Below are 11,622 nucleotides of genomic sequence, written 5' to 3' on the forward strand. Positions count from 1 at the left end.
GTCCCCGTCCCCGTCCCCATTCGCAATCTCAATCTTACTTCCCCTCTGCCACTCGAGTGTTGTCGCATCCCTGAGACACTTGCATGATCTGCATCAAAGTCGTCGGCGGAGTGAAAAATAAATTGCATCGACTCTCCGTTATATTACCTTACCTATACCCACGTAGCGTCGTAAATATACGTGTGTTAGCGGACGGCGGAAATTGAAATTTTCTCAAAACGAAAAACATCGGCGTCGATGGCGTGTGCCGGCGCGCGATCTAATTATCTCTATTTTACGCAGGATATGTACCACATTATATGGGATACCGGAAGTAACGGCGTAAGAACGTGGTGGAAATCCCGCAGACGTCGTAACGTCGCGACGCGCATTTTTATTCATCGTCAGTCCGATAATGACGTTCGTGCGCCCGAGTGTTCTCGCGTGCGTACACATTCGTTTTTCGGCCGTTGGATCATTTCGGGCGATCATCGTGTCGGTGAAAAATGAAAGAGACGCCGTGCGTCTATGTCTTCCCGTCTCCGGTATCCCGTCGCCCCGTCGGCTCTCCCCGATCGTCGCTACGACCCTCCGATTACCAAGCGAGAGCATCGCCGGAGGCTAGACCTCGAGGCACCCTCCTCGGCGACGCCAACGACGGGACCGGCAACACAAACAAACCCCCCGGCTTGCCTGCTTCGTTGGCTGCTTGCATCCAGGAACGTAACCCGACTCGACCCCGACAAACTCTGCCTATACGCGCCCACATGCACACACGCCTCTTGTACGCGGCATGCGGCGTACACGGGGTGGACGCCGCATGCGATATACGTACGTAAGGGTGGCGCGAGACGCGGACATTATTGTGCACGTGCGGGGGATTCTGGGGCTGGGCGGACAGCGACCGAATCGAGCGGATAACGGGCAAAATCTACTTCCTTGCCAGGATCGTCAAACCCATAGAGCGCGGTGCAGCGGGGGGAAATGCCGAGGCACCCTCACTCCGCAATATATACCAGATGCATATACCGATAAATATCCGGCTTATTGTTAGACGATGACGCGACTCGATGGAATAACACCCGACTGTACAAAAATTATCCGTGTCGCGTTATTTTCTCCCGCGTACCCCCGAACGAAATGTGCTCGTATATCCACGCGTACGTGCCAGATAATCGTAATTATATAGGGTGTTACGAGGAAGATGAATGACGACCGAATTATCGCCGTGAACAAAAAACGAGAAGAATCAAGCGAGTTACCCTACCCCTGTTTTATTTCATTTACACGCTTACGCGATGGCAGCGTTTCGGCGGTCCGCCTAGACCTGGAAGTGGGCCAATGGAGTGAGAGGTACGCGTGTACACGTTGTGAAATTTTCAAACACTCTACAGACCTAGGTACGAACGTATGTTCAACGATCGCTTCTAATGGAGAGCGGTTGAACCGCTGTGCGAATTTTTCATCTCCAAGACGCTGAGCACCTGCTCCGTTCAACACCGCCGGTCGAAATCGGATTCGCACGGTTGATAAATTGGCAATATGGCTGTTTAACAGACCCTCGCGCGCCGCTGCAAAGCCCAAAGCCCCCCGCACCGTCCGACGATAGACATCGAGAATATCTTCCGCGACGAATTTTTCTCTCGGCGACGTTTTCTTCTCGCCTATACCACAATACGGCGATCCATGCACGTCGAAACACCCGATGCGTGTCAATCGGCACAACCATACGTACGTACGTGCGCACCTACGTACATGTATGATGATAATTCAACCGCGCCACCGTTCCCGCTGCTTCGGCTAATCATTCGCGCGCACCGTAGGTACCGCAATCACTTGCAGAGTGTAAAGAAACCACCGCGAATAAATGACAGTGGTTGTGTATCTCTGTTAATAAAGGATTTCTGATATTATTCACGCGCCAAACTGGCAGCGGAGATACGGTGGGTATACGTCACACCGCTCGAATATCTTTGCCTCGGTCGATCGCCTGATCGGTCCGAATTAACACGCACGTATACGAATCGAAGACGAGCCTTCGCAATTCCTACGGCGAGGAAGGAATCCAGAGAGAAGCGACGGTCTTCGCCAACTGTACGATCAGGAAAGCCGCTTACACTCGGACGGACATCTTTCGATTCGTTTATCATCTTCCCCGTATACGGTAGATCTGCCCCCCTTCTTTCCGAATCACCGAATCACCGGATTTGAAGAGTTCGCGGAGGCGCGGTAAAAAGATCCATTCTCACACATTGCAAGGTCAACTTGCGGTGGGAATTTTAAATTTCGTCACTACGTTATAATACGCTGGGATAAATTGACGATGCGATTCGTATAAAGAGTACAGCGGCCCCTGTGCCGCCATGTCCGCTTGAGTGAGTCGGCGTTGGTTCGGTTACGTAACATTAGACGTTTGTACGCATTTTAAAATACCTATAAGTAACAAACATGGAAACAGAGATAAGATAATCGTGGACTGTATCATTATTACGAGTTGATACTTTACCCCGCTACGGGTCGAATACGAGCGCGAATATAAAGCGGTCGTTGCGAAATCGTTCGGCCATATAAGCCGTCTGTTTGCGATCAGCGGTGCTCATAGATGGTACTGGTACCGGTATACCGTCTAGCTACAGGCAGCAACACGCGATACCGTCGATATTCGAGGCTTATAAAGGGAAATACTTATACGGCGTACCCCCGTTCTCCATTGCGTGGTGCCGACGAGAGCCCACGGAATTACCGAGGGATCCGAGTGTCCGACTACTTCCCGCGCTCTGCCGCTACCTGGACGCGCTCGGACTCACTCCCACCCGTGCGGTTCACCTGGCCTACCTGCCGACCAAAGCGAGCACCGACGTCTCCACCGCTGAGTGCCCTTCTCGCCCTCTCTCCGTATATTTCCTATTCCTTCTCTCTCCTCCTGCTCTCCCTCTAAAGCACACGCGCGTAGAAACCTACTCTTCCTTTCATTTCGTTTATTCCTACGAGAGAGAAATGAGTGCGACGTCGACGGATACAACGGCTACCTACCTGGGACTAGACCTCAGCACGCAGCAGGTAAAAATGACGTTTCACAGATTACGTATTAACGTTCCTCGTTCATTCGCCCCCCACTGCCTCCATTCGACATCGCCGATGTCTTGAAAGTTCTCGTTCCATGCTCATTTCCATCCTTCGGGACCGCGGGTATTCCTGCCACCCGGTTATTTACGACGGAAAGATAAGTACCTCGGTCTTGCAATCAGCTGCTACGTGGTGTTCGCGCGTCGTCGAATCCGGCGCTCGTACGTAGAACGTAAACCTCTTTACGTATCATATTTTGGAAAGCTTATCTTGAGTTTTGTTCAACACCGCTGCTAGGTGCGCAAACGAACGTAGAGTGTTTCTCGGTGAGGAGTCTCATGGTCAAAAACTGTACTACCTACCATGCGACGAAGGTGGTACTCACATGCGCACGGACTCGGGGAGGACCGGTCAACGAAACGCGGCTCACGTCCATGTTAATCCATCGGGGCACGACGACCCGATTTGAGTTCATATCGGAAATACATTGTAGACTATCATGTATAAACAAATTGTTACCGTTCGTTGTTCCGTGCCCACTCGTACCCTTTTTCCTCTTCGTCTTCTCGGTTGCGTCTTTTCCCGTGCCGGGCCGTACAGTCCGCTGGAAGGTAGCCAGGAAAATCAATGACGAATGAATTCACTTTGTCGTGTACTCTGAGGGTCTTTTCGTCCTCGTAGTAACGCGATTTGTCTTCCGCGTCGGTGTCTCAAAGTGTTCCTCTTATCTCCTCTAAATGGTCAGGTTCATCGGTGACCACCACGCACGGATGAACGAAACTCCAGCGCGCATGTGCACCACCGTAGACCTTCCCGCGTTCGTTTCAAATCATTCCTCAACCCGGCTCATCTGGCGAACAAGTAAAAATACCCGATTCTGTAACACGGGTTGCACACGATTTATCATCTAAGGGGGTTCGATTATACACATGCTTTATTCTTCCATTTTCCAAAGAACTCACCGCGCCCCCGATTAGCGAGACTATTGCAATTCTGACGTAACGTTGAATCTTGAATCTAACACCGCACAATGTATTCCGTGCGAAACTCGGGAGTTGCTTCGTTTGCGGTGATCTTATCGCCGCAAATGAAGTATCATCCCTTGACACATGTGATATTCTGGAATGTCGCTCCACGCGACCGTACAAGACGATTCGATTATTTGTAAACGCAGTTAATTCGCTTTCTTCTCACATAGCACAATGTCTTACAGTTAAAGGCCGTGATTGTCAACGACGATCTGATGGTTCTTCATGAAACCAACGTTCAGTTTGACAACGACCTTCCGGAATTCAGGTATATAATCGGCTACGCAACGGCACTCGGATCATCTTCGATGTCTGAAATTTCTATAACTTGCAGGACCTACGGAGGCATCCTTCAAAACAAAGAGGAGCCTCATCTTAGGGTTGCGCCCACCCTGATGTGGGTCAAGGCGCTGGATATGATCCTCGATAAACTGCGAGTCTGCGGTGTGGATTTTGGAAAAGTGGCGGCGATTTCGGGCAGCGCACAGGTGATCGGGACACGATTTGATTATTTAATTAGATACAACTACACGTACACATATACATACATATAGTAAATAGAATCTTATCTTTACTCGCGCTTCGATAACTGATGACGGTTTTCGTGTCCTCTTTTTTTCATGCACCATAATCAACAGCAACACGGTACGATCTACTGGGGAAAGGGCAGCGGTGATCAGCTCCGGAATTTCGACCCAGATAAATTCTTGCACGAGCAGTTAGCTACCTTTTTTTCTATCGGTTTATCCCCAGTTTGGATGGATTCGAGCACAGCGGAACAGTGCCGAATCCTGGAGGACGCCGTCGGCGGTCCGCAAGTAATCTTACCATAGCTCAACAATTTATATGTCCATCTATTTGTACAGGTAAACTGCAGTGTGAAACGGGATGTAGAAACTAACACGAACGATTTCTGTTTTCCAGAAATTAGCCGAACTAACAGGATCCAGAGCCTACGAGAGATTCTCCGGCGCCCAAATAGCTAAAATAGCTCGGTATAAACCAGACGCTTATGCGAACACCGAGGTACACTACACTTACTGGTGTAACGGATCACACGAATGTCCAAATCGTCTTTTTGGACTTATTCGTCGTTATTATTACTATTATTATTATCATCGATATCGTTATCACCATCACCATCATCGTCATTTTCTGATCAGCGATTCTTTTTTGTCATGTGATTGCATTGCAGACATTCATCCCTTAAAAGAAAAAATTGTTTTTTTTTTCTACAGAGAATATCTCTCGTTAGCAGCTTCGCCGCTTCTCTCTTTCTCGGTGACTTCGCACCCATCGATTGGTCGGATGGCTCAGGCATGAATCTTCTCGATATTCGTTCGAAGGACTGGTGTGATCACCTCTTAGAGGTGCGCTTATCGTCAAATAATTGTTGAGACGCAGAACCTTTATTCTCACGGTAAATGATATGAAACCAAATTTTTTATTCCTTCTGCTACAGGCTTGTGCCACAGGACTGAGGGGCCGACTCGGAAGCCCCGTACCTTCGCGAACCGACTTAGGCCAGATTTCAAAATATTTCGTCGAGAGATTCGGATTCGATGAGAAATGTAGGATCGTTGCATTTACGGGAGATAATCCCAGCTCTCTGATCGGTAATTGCCATCTCATTATCGATAATAATTGCCCCGGTAGTATTACGAATTTTATTGTTTTCGTTGTATTTGCCGATCAGGGATGGGACTCAAAAGAGGTGACGTAGCTTGCAGTTTGGGGACAAGCGATACGCTTTTCTTGTGGCTTGAAGAGCCCAAAACCGCTACTAACGGACACGTCTTCTGTAATCCGCTCGAGAACGAAGCTTACATGGCGTTGCTTTGGTACCAAATCATCTGTCCGATATCGCATGGATAAAAGAGATTTAAACAATATTTATCGCTCTTGTTTTTGGCAGTTTCAAAAATGGCTCTCTAACTCGAGAAAGGATAAGAGACTCGAACGCGGAAGGGTCTTGGCAATTGTTCAACGAACTTCTGGAGAGTACGCCCCGAGGAAATTTTGGTAACATGGGACTCTACTACGACGCGCAAGAGATACTTCCATCCCTGAACGGGGACCACAGATTCAACAAAGCGAACGACCAAGTTAGCCGGTACACTTCGATGGAGGTTGAGGTACGGGCTTTAATTGAAGGCCAGTTCATTGCGAGGAGGGCTCACGCGGAGGACTTTGGATTCACCATAGGTAATCTATGAAAAGAAATTTCTCCGGTCACAGAAAATGGATAATTCGGGTTGTTCCGCAGGTCCGGAAACTCGTATAATAGCAACCGGAGGAGCTTCGAACAATAAAGCGATTTTGCAAGTTCTCGCTGATGTATTTAACTCTCCGGTATACGTTTCGGTGAGTTGGTTCACCCCCGGAGTACTTCGTGCATAGGTGACCATAATTATAATTTATCTATTGCAGGCGATAGCTAATTCCGCTATGTTGGGAGGCGCTTATCAGGCAAAGCATGGCTTTCTGCAAGGAAAAAAGACATTCCAAGAAATAACGAACTGCTTACCAGAACCGAAGCTTCTATGCGAGCCCTACAAGGACGCAAAATTTGTAAGTCTGAAATCGCAACGGACACGCTTTGAGAATTTAAGAGATTACAGATTTTTTGTAAAAGAGATTTTTCACTACGCTGTTTGCTTTCTGATCATTTTCAGGTGTACGAACCAATGATTGTGAGATACAGAAAAATCGTCAAGGGCCTCTTGGGAAGGGAATAGAGAAACCCTGAAGAATTTTAACTACTTAATACTTCATGTATACCGAAACGTTCCCCACTCCCTACCGCAAAAATTACTGAGGATTTATAAGGGCCACTTTACGCATATATCAGTCTAGGTAAATACAGACGGCAACTGATCACACGATCACACATGATGACACGGCAAATCATATGATTGTAACGTGATTGCGCGATTAGAGCTTCATTTCATCCCAAAACACTCGATTAAAACATTTTGACAAAGCTGAGAGAATCCGTTCGATTCATTAGTCTACTTTTAGTCAAATTAAAATTTGCAATTTTCAGTGAGCGGGTGAACTGTTACAAATAATTCGGAAGTTTCCAATTAATGTTATCCAACGTGATATTTTAATGAATCGTAAACGAACAATTAAGACTTTTTGGCGTTGTTCTTCTGAAACGTCTTTGAATATGCTTGTTGCATCCCATTTCGAATATAGTAGATATGTGCGATGACAAATATCATTGTAGAGACGTCAATGACTCCAGGGATAAGGAATATTAAATGGGAAAAATTTTAAACTATTGATTCAGAGCTGTGCTTCTCTCAATCCACTGACAAATAGCGCCTGTTATTTTTAAAAAATTTGTGAAAATTAAAGCGTTTCAAATCATTCATTTTCATCAAATTCGCTATGCAGTCACTAAAACATGACAGAACATGAAAATTTTAAAGCAACTTGGATAAAAGTAATTTCCAAACCGGTATTTCTTTTATTTTGGTACGATCCAATATTTTGCTGACTTCTCATTCTGATGTATTATTTGAAGTATCCACTTGTGAGTACTCCAACGGATTAGAGTGTCGGTAGAACATTTGACAAAAAATGGATCACTGTAGATCAGTTAGTGATCCGATGTAAATAGTAATGTGAGTGACGATCGATATTACCTTTGAAAAGATTTACTTTTTCCTGCCACCACGTTCTTTTGGTAGAAGATTTATCACATTCCCTGAAGCTAGATTATAGTACCCAAGAGTGTTGTTATCCTTAAAGAACATTCCCTGAAAACCCAGTAGGGTAGTTATAAATATGACACAGTCTCGTATCTGATCTTCATTGTCAATTTGATTATTATATTGAATTCATTCTAGGAATAGGTTCTTTAGTAGAAAATAATGTTGAAAACTCACCTCATATTGAAGTTTTTGTTTGCCAGGAGGCATGCCGGTCTGCTCGTGAATACGCGCTTTCATTGTGGCAATGGTGTCACTCGGCTGCAGAGTGATACTTAACGTCTGTCCGGTCAGTTTCCATTCAACTTTTTCCGTCATCATTGGTACCGCGATATTTACTTGAACCGGACCCTATAAGTGAATCGTCAGATATGATCTCTGCAAAGCTGAAGATAAAATTTGAATAAAATATACTCACCTTATTTCTAGCCAAGAATTGTTGCTCGGGTATCAGAGAATCTTCGGTACGTAATTTCTTTGCCTGTGGTTCATCTTCTGCAGGCTCTCCTGGATGCTTCATAGCCATCTGAAATTTTCAATTATCTTTGAAAGTATGTCAATTGAATGAGGAGCGGAGTTGTATCATCATTGAGTGACAATCTTACCCCACTTGGCATTGGCGGCTGCATTGGAGGTGGTGTTGGCATGAATGGCGACATTGCTGGTGCTGTGCAGTCAAAATATATTGTGAAATCGTGTCTGATGTAGTAATACAAAAATTGAAGGTAACCAATTTAAAAACTGGAGAGTGAAACTTACTCATTAGAGGAGGAGGTCGAATAGGAGGCATTGGCGCCATCATCATCATGGATGGTTGCGGCATAATCGGCTGCGGTATTCCCATTGTGGTCATTCCAATATTAGGTGGTGGAGGTTGCGTCGGAACTGGCATAGGCTTAGGTGCTGGTGGCTTCGGAGGAGCTTTTAGCGTTGCCTGAGGCTTTGAAGCTGCAGCAGCCATGTGAGACAATTCTGTAGCACGATTTGCGGGTTTTGGGCCGATTTTCTCCTTTTCCTCATCAGGTAACAATCCTTTGACTTTATGAATCTGATGGATTTGTTCTTCCAGGGTAATGTTAGCCCGAGCAGCACGCGTCGCAGCTTCAACGCTAGACGTGTGACCATCCCACGTGACTTTGTCGTCCTTCTTTTTGTCTTCTTCACCAATTTTTTTCCCAATCGCGGTCTCCTCGTCTCCAACCCCAAAAATATCCGTACGACGCTCAGCTAACTGTTTCAAACTAGCTTCAATCGCTGTTCCTGGCGCGAATACGGTCTCCTGGGCCAATTTATCCAAGTGTTTGTCACGCTGCTCTACCCATCGAGGATCTAGTAGTCCAATGCGCATATGTTCTTGCACCTTACTGGCGGGAATTCGCTCTCCTGTTATCGGTGAGATTAAATACTCGTCCGGTGGAGTGGGCCGAGTGTTCTTGATAGCAGCTGCAATTACACCACAGTACTATGAGATCTTCACGTATTCGAATTCAATCAACTGAAAGAATTAGATTGTTAGTGCCTACCGTGCTGTTTTGGATCATATCCCTTCTTGACCACGACATTGCCAGGCGTCGGTGGTAACGGAGGTGGCTGTATAGTATCTCGATGTCTCAGATCTTTATTAGTGCGATGGGATTCCCCAGGCGGAGAAACATCGTCATCATCGCTGGAGTCTTCCTCCATATCTTGGACCTATTGATACAGCATTTTCAAGGAGTTCATTCAGTGTGTGTTTTAATACATTGAAAATCCGTTACCTGGTTATTATCTTTAGCTCGATCCTTTTCACCCTCTCGGGAGTGCATTTCATCATCTCCATCGCTTTCGATCTGCATTTCTACTTCTTCGCCTTCTTCGATACGTTCCTGCAACAAACAAATATTTACCTTGAGCAACTTCAATGCACTTGTATCAATAGTTCATCGATATGCCAAAAAATTGCGATAACGAACCTGCATTAAGACGCGTGCTCCTACTTCATCCGGGGTCGTTGGTGCCGGGAAATTTCCAACTTCAAACTGTTGATAATCGACAGTTTCCACAACAACAAAGTCATGCCAGTCTATCTGTGCATATGCAACTCTCTCTCGTTCCAATTCCTCTTCTTCCTTACGCCGCTGTGCCTCTTGGTACTTGAGCCACTCGGCACGATATTTGACTTGTTCCAATATCTTGTCCATGTTGGAAGCTTCATCTCGCAGACGAGGCAATAAATCTTTGGGAGGAATCAATACCTAAGTATAAGAAAAATATATTATTGCTTTAACATTGTGCAGATAGTCTATGGTTGAATTGCGCATAAATAGCATCGTACCTTAGTGTATTGTTCAAGGAGTTTTGTAAAATACTGAAAGAGAGAGTGCTGAGGTCGTAAGAAATCAAATTGAAAATTTCTTTGCTCACGATTCATTAGATTCGTCAAAAACTGACGCCCATTACGAGCTACAAACTGCGCTGTGAGTTTTACAATGTCTCTGTAAAAAAAGTTTATAAAATTGAAAAGAAAACAAATAATAATAAACAAGAGCAACAAAATACTCACAAATCCAATGCTGAAATCGATGGAGGATCAGCAATGAATTCAAAATCAACTGGCGGATCTTTAGGAATGAACGGCTGTTCAACTTGCTTGAGGATCTCTTGCTGCTTCTGATGAGCTGTAAGATTTACACCTTTCCCAACACCCAGACTGATCACAGGTTCGTGTGCTTTCCCTTCTTTGAATTCTTTGACTTTATGCTGATAGTACGCGTGATATGGATCCCCAAAATTGAGGAAATTAAACTTTGGATTTCCCAACTCATTTTGGCGGATTCTTGACTCAAACTCTGGGCCATTTCTGGCAACAAAACTTGCCGTTTTATCAACAATATCTGTGCAACTGCATAAGGAAATTATAGACAAGAATATGTCAGGTATTCAGTTTATATCTATCAAATTAACATTCTAGATGTATATAACAACCATATTTCCATTAACAAGGACTTACAATCAAGGACTTTACTTGTACCCTGACTCTTTTTTGCAGGTTTGACCACTCTCCTGAAATTTGTACAGAGTAATTTGATACCAGAGTAAACTTTCATTGGATCGAAGGAAACGTCGGATGAAAAAAGTTACAAGCAGTTCAAATATCGGTTGAATAATAAATGCATATTGAATTCATCATAAAGGATACTCCTAACCTCCGGAGGAGGGTAAATGATGCCAACTATCGGCTGGGAGGACGGCGCGGTATCCTCAACCTCTGATAGTTGAGGGATTGCCATTTCCTGGGCTGGCATTCTTTGCAGTGGTATTTATCACAACTATGCACAATAACTGTTCAAACGTTATGACCCAGGGCACGAAATAAAATTTATACCAATATCCCAACCTGTGTCCCAACCACGGTCGGGTGTCCCCTCTTTGGTGTGTCCCAAGTTTGTCCCAAGCAAATCTTTGGTCCCAAGCAACAGCCAAACCAAAAGCCAACAACTGAAAACGAATGCTTCGATGTATTTCGATATTCGACAAAGTACGACGCGGAGATAAGAAGTCGTGGGAGGACTCACCATAAAAATAATTTATTCAGAAATTTATCAGTGCTCGCGCGCCTCTCACAATTCGACTCTGTTGACTCGGTACATACATCGGACTGAAACTGACAATGAGCTTATGAACAATTAATCCGGTGGAAGCGGATCGCCGTGAGAGCTGACCGTTCCAAAAAATGGGAACGACAGCTGAGAGATGAACCTACAAAGCAAATTGTTTAGAAATTCAACATCGCTATGCAAATCTAGTAAAGGACCATTTTCGTTTTGGTCATTTGATGTGTTTATCCAGAG

General features: G+C 45.2%; 2 protein-coding genes across 4 annotated transcripts; one reads left to right on the plus strand and one right to left on the minus strand.

Annotated features, from left to right (window-relative positions):
• The first annotated feature begins 2,549 nt into the window (after positions 1-2,549).
• LOC105693235 (xylulose kinase) lies at positions 2,550-7,359 on the plus strand. Of its 2 annotated transcripts, none has more exons than XM_012413034.3 (12): positions 2,550-3,039; positions 4,259-4,341; positions 4,408-4,561; positions 4,712-4,891; positions 4,998-5,099; positions 5,312-5,443; positions 5,536-5,689; positions 5,770-5,914; positions 5,989-6,278; positions 6,340-6,437; positions 6,504-6,644; positions 6,749-7,359. In XM_012413034.3, the coding sequence occupies exons 1-12, from the start codon at positions 2,977-2,979 to the stop codon at positions 6,809-6,811; spliced, it is 1,605 nt and encodes a 534-aa protein (XP_012268457.2). In that variant the 5' UTR covers positions 2,550-2,976; the 3' UTR covers positions 6,812-7,359. The 2 variants fall into 2 exon arrangements, with proteins under 2 accessions (XP_012268457.2, XP_048512689.1); XM_048656732.1 differs by lacking the exon at positions 2,550-3,039 and adding an exon at positions 3,465-3,656.
• Positions 7,360-7,525: 166 nt separating this feature from the next.
• LOC105693231 (splicing factor 3A subunit 1) lies at positions 7,526-11,493 on the minus strand. 2 transcript variants are annotated; one of them, XM_012413026.2, is made up of 13 exons: positions 11,347-11,493; positions 11,169-11,269; positions 10,971-11,100; positions 10,335-10,665; positions 10,107-10,266; positions 9,745-10,026; positions 9,550-9,657; positions 9,316-9,484; positions 8,552-9,235; positions 8,398-8,459; positions 8,211-8,318; positions 7,970-8,143; positions 7,526-7,840 (listed from the first exon to the last, which is right to left on the minus strand). In XM_012413026.2, exons 3-13 carry the CDS (start codon positions 11,074-11,076, stop codon positions 7,739-7,741), a joined length of 2,286 nt encoding a protein of 761 aa, XP_012268449.2. In that variant the 5' UTR covers positions 11,077-11,100; positions 11,169-11,269; positions 11,347-11,493; the 3' UTR covers positions 7,526-7,738. The 2 variants fall into 2 exon arrangements, with proteins under 2 accessions (XP_012268449.2, XP_048512680.1); XM_048656723.1 differs by having other exon boundaries at positions 10,971-11,113.
• Positions 11,494-11,622: the final 129 nt, after the last annotated feature.

This window comes from Athalia rosae, chromosome 6, assembly GCF_917208135.1.
Source record: "Athalia rosae chromosome 6, iyAthRosa1.1, whole genome shotgun sequence".
Classification (NCBI taxonomy): Eukaryota; Metazoa; Arthropoda; class Insecta; order Hymenoptera; family Athaliidae; genus Athalia; species Athalia rosae.